General features: G+C 38.8%; 1 protein-coding gene across 1 annotated transcript in view; it reads right to left on the bottom strand.

The window, feature by feature from the left end:
* The window catches only part of LOC110985685 (peroxidasin homolog), a 52,005-nt gene that overhangs the window by 11,680 nt on the left and 27,424 nt on the right, over positions 1–12,901 (bottom strand). Inside the window, 8 exon segments of the mRNA XM_087149043.1 lie at positions 430–699; positions 2,980–3,246; positions 3,646–3,804; positions 4,164–4,280; positions 5,795–6,064; positions 6,404–6,585; positions 8,411–8,528; positions 9,254–9,423. Of these exon segments, the coding sequence (XP_087005169.1) occupies positions 430–699; positions 2,980–3,246; positions 3,646–3,804; positions 4,164–4,280; positions 5,795–6,064; positions 6,404–6,585; positions 8,411–8,528; positions 9,254–9,423 (1,553 nt within the window).

Below are 12,901 nucleotides of genomic sequence, written 5' to 3'. Positions count from 1 at the left end.
GTGAAGAAATATCCCCCTAAACATCACTTAAGGATGGAAAATAGGAATGCATGCTTCTACACTGAAACCGGAAATGTGAATTAATAAAAATCTGTCATAAACAAAATTCTGTGCAATACATTACCGTAGGTTTCCTTTAGTATAAGTGAAAATGAAAAGAAATATTAAAAACTCAAATGAACAAAAAGTTGGTTTTTTTTCCTTTATAGAACACTGCATTAAGAAAAGATTGAAAGCTGGCATCAAACATCAAAAATTTTGTTTCTCCAAATGCAAATTACCATACATATTTTATGAAAATTAATCTACAGAAATGGGACTGACTGCAGTTCTCATTTTACTAAGAGAAGAATCATCTTCTACCATTTGGGATAGCGTGGGCAGAGCTACAAAAAAATGGCAAGCTATGATCTGACTATCATTCCTTACCTACTCCAGTCAAGTTGACTTTCATTCCACTCTCAATGTGTCCATGAATCAATTGTAGCGTCTGCTCAAATACTTCGGCTGCTCTGGCAATGCTCATAGCTTCCATGGATGGAAACCTAAACAATGTCAGTAAATCGCTGGGTGTGAGGGGCTTGCTACGATCAAATAACTCTCGTCTTGTCTCATTGATGGCACGGTCAACATTATTAATGGCTTGAGTGATGGAATCACCAACAAACTGATCACCTTCACGGTCCTCATCAGGAGCATCTACAAGAAACAAAGATGGAATCCATAATCAAAATCAAATAAATCAATGCTACTCTCCCTCAACTGCTACAAGAATGTCCACAACTGGTAATCCCTTTAAACTGCTACAACTCTGTTTACTGTGAGCAAATGCTAGAGACCCAAGATTTCCACACAGGTGTAGCTGAATATTTGACATTTTGGATGATATTTCACTATCAGGAGTAAGCTTCTAGGCCAGGAAACAATTAAGATTAGAATCGTAGTCCCTGACTCCTTGAACTTCCTCCCTCAGTGGACTATGGATCATATGGGACATGAAGTCAGGGAACAGGACTGCAATCAAATGGGTCAATGGAATAACGTAATATGTCACAGTCTGTTGATTTGCAGAAATGTTAACATTTGTTAGAATGTTGTGTGTTATCTAATGAGCTGCCACTCTTACTATGGTTTCTAACAAAACATCCCACATGCACGTGGACAAAATGGTTAAGGAGGTCCCTAATATACAGGTGCACAGTGTCATAGTAGAAAGTGTGCATTACAATCCAAGGTTTCCAATTAGTCACTTCTTTTGCTATTTATCTGCTCAACATGAGTTGTTTTCCTTATTGACAAATTCTTCCTTACATGCATGCAACCTCTGATACAGTACATCGCCATTTCTTAAGCACTTTTAGGAAATTTTTAGTTAATTGCACTGTAATACTTACTGTCACACGTGCATACATTTTTAACAGCAAGCCAGTTCTAATGTCAGAAGTCAAACTGGTATGCCTTTAATTAGGTTCACCGGTGTTGCTATAAACAGACCGACTTCCAGTCAACTTGTCTGTACAGGAAAGCTCCCCCCCCCCTCCCATGGAGTAAACCAATGAATGTTGTTTGCGAAACTTTGGTCATTTGGGGGGACTGAATTCAGCTTCCTCTTGTCCTGTTTTGATTTTGTCTAGTCCAATCATCAATTAATTAATCACCTGTTTCCTCTTTCCAATTGACTACAGACAATATGGCAGCCCTGAAATTGAGAGCAACTCAACACTCAGAGTTGAAAGTGAGTTATACGGTAAAATCTCGATACCTCGAATCTCTGGGGAACAGACAAAAATTCAAGTTAAAAGAAGGTCCAAATTTGTTTTGAAGTCATTATTACGATGTGTATCAAAACATGTACCTATACGCTGACGCAGTTACCGTAGATCTCCCTACTTTTTGCTTACAGTTTTGTTGTCAATCAGCTGACAAATAACACATTACATGTACGGTAAATCATTTAAACTGTGTACCTTTGTGTGGCAAATCTTTCTTTTGCATTGTGCATGTGTGACGCATTGTGGTGGTCCCATTTCTGATACCGCACCGCAACACAGTGCCTTGCACATGCGTACTTGGGCGGGGTTTCCCAATGAGTCAGACGACTTTTTTCATCACATGAGGGAGCACCTTTTTGCACTTCAATAAAATTTCGTAAAACAAAAATTCTATTGGTGTCTGTTTTTATTTTTTGTTCTTCGTTCTTTATTTTCAAACTTGTTTATTTTTTAGGAGTGAGATTTGGCTACACAAAAGCTCTGCGTTGCAGTCACATGGTTGGTCCACTGCATGTGAGCATGCTGTGGTTTGTGGCTCTAATTGGGCAGCCATCGCACAGGCGAGTGCAAGCAGTTGGACCAGACCATTGGGTTAGACTTAACTTCCGTACATACGTGTGGTACCTGCGGCATACACAAAGATCTCCAACGCATTGCCGCAGCCACCGCAAAGAGCCATCAGTTGGCCTGCCAACGCACTGTCTACAATGGGCCCACAGTAACAATTGGGCCAATTCCTGCAAGTCGGATTTTGCGGTCACGGTGTGGTTACGTGTCTAGATCGATCATCATTGTAGTGCGCTTGCAAGTGTTCCGGTGTGAAGAGACGAAGTGCGCATGTCAGAAATGATTCATAACTCGACCCGCATTCTGTTTATACTTTCTGGAAGTTTTTTGGCGGCGGTTTCTTTTGGATCTGCTACACAAAAACTTTGAGGTAAATGAATCCAGCAAGGTGAGCAGTTCGAGTGACGGATATGTTTTTGTAAATAAGAGCCTATTCTTTTGGCAGGAGTTATTCTTCGAGTTAAGTGGAGTTTCGAGTTAACTGACTTTGAGTTATCAAGATTTTACTGTAATTCTTGATTTCTAATAGGACTTCTGAGAATGGTGTTGACATTTAAGGAAAAACGATGTGGAAGGAATTAACAAACTAACCACATTGCTGATTAAGTTTAGCAGAATGTTCAATTTGAGTTGGCCTTACCCACAATCAACAGCATACTGGTAGCAGCATATCCAATGCTGTTCCTTGCAGCGCATTCAAATCGACCAGCATCATCAGGACTGATGTTATGAATGACAAGATGACCTTCACTGCTGATGGTGTATTTGTTACTCTCAGGGATCTGGATACCGTCTTTACTCCATGTGATAACAGGTGTAGGATCACCAGTTGCTGAGCAGGGTAGGCGAATAGTCGCCCGGGTAACGACTTGTAGGTCACTGGGTGACTGGGTGAAAACGGGTGGCACTAAGAAGAGAATGACATAAACGATTAGAAACAGAATTATAAGATAAGCAAGGTAGTAACAAGTACCCCTACTTCCCTGGGTGAAATGAACAGCACTATAAAGAGAGCTATTCCCTGGGTGAAAGCAGGTGTCAATGGACACAGTGCATGGTATACTTATAAGAGACCCCATTTATGAGCTATTTACATGTATTAACCTAATGTCTGAAATGAAAATGGGCAACACTTGGAGTGAGTGAGCTTTGTGTAAGTGAATGCAGGCTATTTCAGTAAATTTACAAGAGTCTCTTAATGTCAGCTGAAAACAGAGAAAGCCAGGCCAACATGAGACAACTCAAGACCACAGGAAATCATTTCTTCTTTAATTCTACTTAACTCTTTCTAGACATTTTATCTCACCTCGGGGTCTGACTTCAATTTGTGCAGTGGCCTGAATGCTTCCAGCTGAGTTGACAGCGTAACAATCATAGTTCCCTTCATCTTCACGAGTAACTCTTACGATGCGCAATGTACCACTAGCAAGAGATAAATAGCGGCGACTGTCTGGCAAAAGACTACCTGAGGATGAACAATCAAGGTGAAATAAAGTTCATAAGTCACCAAACCTGGAAAAATCGCCCCAACATGGAACACCAACACTTGCTAGGCAGAAACAAGAAACAGGTCTTATTGTAAACGTACACAGAATCATTCAACCATAATCAAAATATTGCTTCAACTGATTTTCCTGCACCAAACCAATAGTATCACACAGCCATTTTAGAATACTGAAATTCAAAAACACTAAGAAACCTTTTGTCTTTTTACAATGGTTAGCAATGCATCAGGGGGCAAACAGAATATGTGATTACTGAAGTCCTAAAACCTGCACTTGAAACCGAACCTAGACAAAGAGAAGAAATATTCAGACAATTTACCATCTTTACGCCATGCAATGACAGGCAGCGGATAGCCAGCAGCTTGACAGAACAACTCTACTGTGCTGCCTTCTATAGCTGACAAGAACTGGGGGGTGACTTCAAATGACGGAGGAACTGCAATAAGTCATAATGAAAAGACTGCATCAAAACAAACCAAATTTGAAGAATCCTCAACTTTAAGAAATGTAGACAAATGTGCTTTTACTTCATTCAGATTTTCATTCTTTAAAGGAAATGAAAAAGAAACCAAAAGTTTACTAAAAGAATGAGAGTAAAGAACTTCATGAACCAATGTACAGATAAAGATTTTTAATAAAGATGCCCAGAAGTCTGTTTCAGTTGATTAACAAAATCTGATGATGAATACCCTCTGTCATTCAGCTTTCTATCCAGGGATCTTCAGCTAACTCCAGGCTCACCCCTTGATGCTAATACCTCTTAACTTACACTGTATAGATTTTTTTTAACCACATTAACATCGCGTGTGAGGGACACAGAGGCTTAAAACAATGAGTAACAGGAACAAATGTCTGCTTCAATGTTTGAAGTATGACAGCTAGATAGTGAGTCAAACCAATGTTGTGATTCATAAACACCTAACATTTTAATTGTACAAGAAACTATCTGTTGGATAATGGTAGGTCATGACTCAGATCATATCAAAGCAGGCAAATAAATTAAACGCTGCATATTTGCTCAAAAATACGCCAACATGTATGACCTTTAAGGCAGGTACTTTGAAAGCATTCAGGTTTTGATGATAAGTTGTCTCTGTAAAATTCTTCACTGGAATTTCCATGTTTAATTAATTTGATAAGTCTACAAGGGTCAAAATGCTCACTTTTATGCATCTTCATTCTCACTTTAAATAACCAGTTGGTTTGCTTGATCATTCATTCATAAATACCTCAGACAGTCTCCCTATTCAACAACGTACAACTTGACATTGTATTAGTGTGACAATGTCTGCTGAGAAGTGATAATGCCTGCTGCGTAAATCACATGCTGGCACCTGGAGACAAGACAGTTTAATCAATTCTGGTGGGTCAAAACTCAATGTACACGCAGCTCACCACACATGTGCCAACTGGACAATTTGCACATGGAATATTCAAAAAAGTGGACGAGGGTGTTCAGGAAAATGAAAGTAAAATTCTAGAAAAAAATCGCTGGAAATCTATTCAATACTGTCTTCTTTTGACTGACTAAAAAGGTATTTATGAATGGGAAGCCGGTCTTAAGACTAAACACTGATAATCCCTGAGCCACATATTTGCATCCATTCTCCTAAGCCGGTCTTTAACGCATGTATATGACCAGCCAGGCACATATTTATTCTCTTAATAATGCTTCGCCCTTTGCAGCAGGAAACAGTTCCTATCAATGCCACATCTCAATTTCTTGTGACTTTTTAGGCACTTTGTCATAAGAAGGCCTTACTTTCCAGACAGTCTGCCATCTTTCCATGGGTGGGGAGTCAGAGTCTAACTAACTACAGGCAGGGAAGTCCCTGGATAGAAATTTCAGGGTATGACTGAGCAGTTCAGGGATCACACAACACACCAGTATCACATTCATGTCCACATTATCCAGCCATGCTCTGTAACATTAAGGGAAATTAAAATTACCGGTGACAGTAAGGGTTGCAGAAGTACTCTCTGATCCAGCCTGGTTTGTTGCAGTACATGTGTATTCGCCACGATCTTGAGGTTGTACACTACTGATGTGTACAGAGCCAGTAGCTAAAAGGGTAAAGCGAGGGTCATCCACAACGCTCTGTCCATGTCTGGTCCAGGTGATGGTAGGACGTGGGTAACCACTGGCTGAACAGTCTAAGGTCACAGTTGTACCTTGCTTGACCTCCGTATCAGAGGGTTCCTGACTGAAAGTAGGTCGTTCTGAGCAAGAGGAAGACAATCAAAACTCATAATTGTAATTAATACTTATAAAGTGCTAGCCATTAAATGATCTCAAAGCATTTTTACAATCATAATTATTACTCCGATCAGTAGCCAACAAGACCAATTTCAGAAGTTTACAATAGCACACTTCCAAGTTCCAGCCACTATCTTCATAGGTACCCATTTATAATCTTGGGTGAACAAAGGCAAATAGGGGTGAAATGAATTACATGTACCTGTGGACTACCTGCTGGATTTGTACCCCTGACCGGTGACCATTTGAACCCTCTATACTTTACATCACCAAGATTATCCAAATCATACTGTCAGACTTACTTGGAGAGCCAAAGTATCTTAAATTGACCGCCTCTGATGTTGTTTCACCGACAGCATTCCTAGCCATGCATTCGTATTCTCCTTCGTCATCACCATTAGCATTCTGAATCATCAATGTGCCGTCATTAAGAATACTATATTTACTACCTACAGCATTCAGTGTTGCGGCAGGAATTTCTACGCTGTCAAAATAAAATTCAAATAGAGTTAAAAATATGCTTCCTTGTAGGATAATGTGAATTATTTTAAAAGTGGAAGCAATTCATGAAATAAAGAAACATTTTACCACATTAATTCAATTTTTCATGTAATTTTTTCAACTCACAACTGTCACTAACTGAAGCTCATTTTTCTTTCAAATGTCCCTTTTTTAACATTCCTCAGAAATTGCAAACTTCTATCATCCTGAACAGATGTTTGACATTAGACTGCTTGTTACTTGCATTTCCTATCCAGATTACCATTTTTTTTTAAAGCAGTCCGTGAAATATCAAAGCCAAAACGGAAAACATGTCTTCCCGATTGGCAAGCTAAAACTTTCAACACCTTACAGATGTTGGATACTGTTGCTACTGTAGTATCACAGGGGGATGTATAAACAAATCTTCAGGGTACAAAGTGGCACTTTCCTTTCCATGTTCAGGGCATATTATAACTCCAGGGTGTAATTAAAGTTTGAAGCTGTGATATTGGACAACTTGTCCCAATGGAATTCCAGGTATTAATCACTTCCTTGAGTAGCAAAAATTTCAGGTTGAAAAGTGGAGGCAATTTATCCTTCACCACTGGCTGTAAATTCACAGCAATCTAATTTCTTGCTTGAAGGCCTTAAAGTACACTTTATTAAGGTAAACCAGTAAATGAAGGGACCTTGTCAACATTTATGGTAATAAACTATCCAACATTGTGTATGGGACAAATGACATTCTTAGTGTGACAGTCAATGATTCTGTGAGACTTTATAGACTATTTACAAAAATGCACTTAAAGTGCATACACCTGCAAACTGTTAAAATCTGCAAACGTAAACAAATTCACTCATGAATGACTAAATTTAAACACATCCAAGTTACATTCCATCAAGACAGACAGTAAACAGTGATATAATGAGAACTCTAGAAGCCTGTTCAGGTTTGTGTGAGGTTACGTTTTTCTTAGAGGTGTCGTATCTCTTGATGTCCAACACAAACCAGACAGTTTATGACCCTGTAGCTGGAAGAAAACTGACTGAGGAAGGAAGCTCAATGTTTGGGTCAAAAAAAAACAAAACATGGCCTCTGGATTTTCCTGAAAACTAGCCGACCTCAAATAACATCCGACATTTGGGGTCAACTTTCGCACGACAACGGATTTATTGGCACGAAAAAGAATAAGGACTAGGTAAAAAGTGGATATACCCAGCTGAAAGTTGCGTGTTTTCCTTCAGGAAATTAATTGTGCAAGTTGTTACCGGTTTTCAAATGCTTACAGGCACGTAGGATAGCACTGCAGTGACAATATATGTACCTGTATATATAGGGAAACAGGCATGCCAAGTAACTCAAACGAAAACACACTTGGTCTGAAGTCCCTGGACATTTCACTTCTAGCCCAGCAAATATTAGAACAAAATCTGTGATATCACTGAGTGATGTAACACAAGACTTCATTAACGCTTTCATCAGAACACTACCAAAGAAAATGAGTGAGCCACTACTTTCATATTTGATTTCAAAGTGACAAAACAACTACAGCATATTTCCAAATGGGTCACAGGATTTTCTCGCATCTGTGTTCTTTTTATCATAATATTGAATTTAAAGACACGTCACAACCCTCAAACCTGTTCAACCTCATTATTTTGGTTTGCGTTCTGCTCATACTGAACATGAGAATGGGGACTGCCCACCATCAATGCTAAACAGCGCCCTCAATCATTCATGCACACAGTCAATAAAACCCCTAGAGAGCTGCTCTATGAGTTTGTGTTGAAGAACTACATGTACTAGATTGCCACAGCTATGTTACCTGTTGTGTAACCAGACTATTTCGGGTTCTGGGTCACCCATAGCTCGACAGCTAAAGTAGACATTGTTGCCTTCTACTGCATCAACATCACTAGGTTCAACCACAAAATGGGGTCTTCCTGAAAACACCAAAGAACAACGTTAAATTAATTTTTTTTAAGCGTTAACATCGATTTCTAACAATGAAATATGAAAGGAACCATTTCTGTTCTAGTTTTTATGGGGGTATGATTTTGCACCACATACACGTATTTAAACGTGTACATGTACAGCTGCATTTATGAATTGGATAATTGCGTAGGTTCAAACTGGATTAAAAGTATCTCAGCATTTTGTCCAGAAATGTAATTCCAGAAAATCTATAGCTGAAAACATTTGAACTAGTCCCCATAGGTGCAAGGAGGAGGCCAGTGTTCCCAACAGGATGCACTTCTTCAATGCCCTGTGCCTTGTGAATAAAAAAAAACTGTCCTGTGAATCCATCCTTCTCAAAATGGTTTCCAAAACAATTCAGAACTTGGGATAGTACAAGTTCCCCTGTGATACAATCCAATGTCAATATGAATAATCAAAATTGCTCTTACTTTACTAACATTACTTGAATACAACCTACTCAAGGGATCATACTTTCCATCCTAATTTGCATTAGTCATAATTCAGGCAGAAGTCATAGATCTGTCTTTCTTGATGCTAAACATATCCAGAATTCCTTTCACAAATCTCTCTTCTTAAACCCAATCCCTCCCAGAGTCCTTTTACACCTGATGTATAAGTTTCAGTAGAACCCTCTCCCTTCCATCAAACCTTTCCCAGATTCCAAGCCAACGCCCCCATTACAACTTACTACAGTTAAGTTCCTCTGGTGATATATCCATAAGGTTTCTGGATCGTAAGTTCCTAGGATATTCACAAGTTGCCGCAGCCTGCGTGTGACGTTGGTGACTGGCCTGCTTCAACATTTCAATCAGCCATATTAGCTTACAGTTACACATCAGCTTGTTTGCATCTAACCGTCTGCACAGAACAAAAGGTATTAAAGGAAAGTATGATACACAGTTTGGCTGGGACAAGAGTTGAAGACTGGTCACCAAGGTATGAGACCAGGTAAGGTTTCAACTGAACCAGATTCACTGTTGTGGGTTAAATACTTCAATTTTTCCCCATTGTTAGATTTCTTTTCACTGCTGGGGTCATTGTCTCCCTGGTTCCTTCCCCATCACCAACAAGTACATGTACATGTAGAATAGATGCTATTGAGGTTTCTCGAATTCTGAGTGCACAGCAAGAGATATAGCATCAAACTTAAATGGAGCATCTGAGAAACTATACCTAGACGGCCCAACATGATCAACTTTCAACCCATCCAAACTACCGTATTTTATTTTCCAATTCGTTATTAAATTTAGAGTACAATACCAATGGACCTCAGTTAACCTTTAATAGCTATTTAGGGGACCCCCCACATGGCAACAGATAACTAGACAGACAATGACCTCCAAGCAGTACCCACTAAAGTACCCTGCAAGCAAGGTTACCAACAAGAGTAACTCTGTCACCTGCATTAAGTTCCCAAATAAGCAGACAGCAGAAAGGTTTGAATGGCAAGAGAGGAGAGGATGTAGGAAGACTTGGTTTCCTGAATGAGTAGTTTGAATACACTAAGAACTGGCGTTTGATGATTGAAGTAGGATTTCACAGTCTAGACAAAATCTCCATGGTGTATGGCACTATGTAAGATAAGGTACCAAAAGCCCCCTCACTTGTTAAGATGGTTAGATAAAATTCCCCATGGTTGTGCGTCATCAGTTGTGGCTTGAACTTCACAGAAAAAAAGTGCAATAATTCCCAACTATAGTTGTTGATGAATACAAAGTCAGCCAATACTAATGGAGAAGTTCTGAATTAAAGTACATGTATGCCTGTGCAAATCTATAAGAGCATCAGCAACATGAGTTTAAGGTAGTGAAATCACATATTACATTAAAGATGAGGAAATAGTTACAGATGCCAATAGTAAAATGAAAGAAACAAAACTGCTTCAACTTAAAGTAACTCAAACTGTTACCATTAGTAATTATTTGATTACATTGGTGTTAAAAGCCAAAAGCTTAACATTATACAAGTCTCTATGTGACCAAACAAAGTCATGGTTGGTAGGGTTTAACTGGATATTTTATGTACATGTACCCCTGGCAACGACCCGTTCAGTAAAAATAAATTAGCAAGTTAAAATTGTGTATTTCTACTTACAACAGTGAACTTTTTCATAACCACCGAGTTATAAAGAGACACAGGCAGGGTATTTCCAATGCCAAAATGTATAAATTTTTGTTTATGGTGAAGCAATGACTCATACTAACAATGAAGGCAAAATGGCTGACTGCATTTTCTATTACTGTACATATTTTGATGGATGTGTCGTTTCAACAATTCTTTCCTATTTGTATAGCACTCCCTTCTTTTTCAAAAGCTAAAGCTTTGGGTAGGCGCATTTCAAGTGTGACCTCAGAAAAAGGTAATCTTAGCTTTCTAACCAGTCTCTGAGTGGGACAAACCTCTCTGCAATGTATTTACCTACAACAACCATCACAAATCAAACATGTTGATGAACATAAAGCTGACATATAATCATGTACACGCTTTATGCTCATCCAGACTTTGATCAATAGACTACCATCAGTGTAGCCCAAGGCAAAATCTAACACTGATATGCTCAGCAGCCTGGTAGCTTGTTAAAGGGAGACTAACATGAGCTAGGATTTAAGCTCAGACATCTGATGTTCCCTACCCACCTCTCCAATCACGACGCCCATTGCCCCCCCCCCCCTTGATGAAAAAGGAGACAAAAACAAGGCAATGAGGCAGCCAACTTAGGAAAACATGCAGAAACTTAACCACACATTCTTTTGGTAAAACAATTTAATAACATTTTTTCTGCTAGATTCTGCTGGATACATGTTTATGAAGTTATAGCAGGTTCACAGGAATGTATGAATACTGTACTGATATTGACCCATGCACTGTACATGCAAGAGGGAGACTGCATACATCTGAAGCCTCCACAATGATGAGGGTACACTTTGGGGAATAAGTTCATGCTACATGTACATGTGTAGTTTAGATATTTTCTAAGGCATACACACACAAGTCTGGATCTGTTTACTTTGCTCACTTTTAATTTGTTAATTTCTACTTTTAAAAAATATAACAGCATACCAAAGGATTATTCAATTCCAGATAAAAAAATGTGCTGATTCATTTGTCAAGTTTGTTGGACATCTAACAGCAGGGAAGTGGTTTTTCCTTTCAAATACAGACTCAAACTATCCAAATTAGAGAGAGAGTCTAAACCAGGAAGCTACATGTATGCCCGCTTGATAATTTTGGGTTGTATCTCATTCTTCTGGTAATCACTGTAACTATTCCATTCATGGATGAATCTACAAGTACAGACTGTATGTTCAAATAAAATCTTCACAAAAATCATCCACATGTAGTGTGCTATTTCATCATACATATTCTTCATCTAGCTTAAAAAATACAGCAGCTTGATTGTACCTGGTCAAGCAACCAACCACCAAAAAATGAAATTTAAATTTTCATAAATACTGATCAGTGAAGCGCATGCAAGACATACATGTACAATGACAAACTATACAAATTAGAACAACAGAGACCATATTCAATCTACTTGTGAACTACTGTGTAAATAGCAATCTACAAAAGCAGAGCTTTGACAGACAAACCATGAAAAGAAGGATCACCTGCCACACCTCGATCCTCAGTTACTTTTCTATGGGCTGGGGATTTGAAGTGTTCTGCAGTTGATACAATGTGTAATGTGAAAATAGGAAACAAGCCAGTTTGGTATTCACACAGTGGAGCCCAAACTGAGGCACAGTCTAAGGTCAATCAGATACCTGTGTGAGTCCTATGCAGACTTGCACACATACCTCTTTTCCAAATGACCTTGATTAATTTTAGATGCCAAACTGGCTCATTAGAGGAAAATGCAGGAGGAAGTTGAAATTTATGGCACTTGAGAGGACGGACTTGTGGATGCACAGATGGCAGTAGGGTCATTCTATAAATTAGGGGTCCAAAAGTCTGACATTTTTGTGTCCCTGTTACATCTGACCTTTGTTTTTTACATGGAAATATCACCGGAAGTAATTTCAAACTATTACGATTTGTTTGGCAGGCAATATGCATTAATTGATCACTCTTGGAAATTAGAAAATACGTTTTGAATTTACAAAGTGATGACAGATGTGAAAGGGACACAAAGAAATTTGACCCCTAATTTGTTGAATTCCCAATAGTCTAATTACTACAAGACTTGGTATTAAAAAAGCAAAGAGTATTTAGAAAAATAGATGAGGAAAAAGACAAATTAAAGAAGAGGACTCAAGTTGGGATAAAAGACAGCCAGTGCAATAAGTGCAATAGCAGCTTCAATCTTACCCTCTATGCTTAAAAGAGAAGTTTTCCC

The sequence above is a fragment of the Acanthaster planci genome, linkage group LG18 (assembly GCF_054643075.1).
Source record: "Acanthaster planci isolate LZ-2023a linkage group LG18, COTS_SCS, whole genome shotgun sequence".
In the NCBI taxonomy this organism is placed as follows: Eukaryota; Metazoa; Echinodermata; class Asteroidea; order Valvatida; family Acanthasteridae; genus Acanthaster; species Acanthaster planci.
This window is presented reverse-complemented; position numbering and strand designations above follow the sequence as displayed.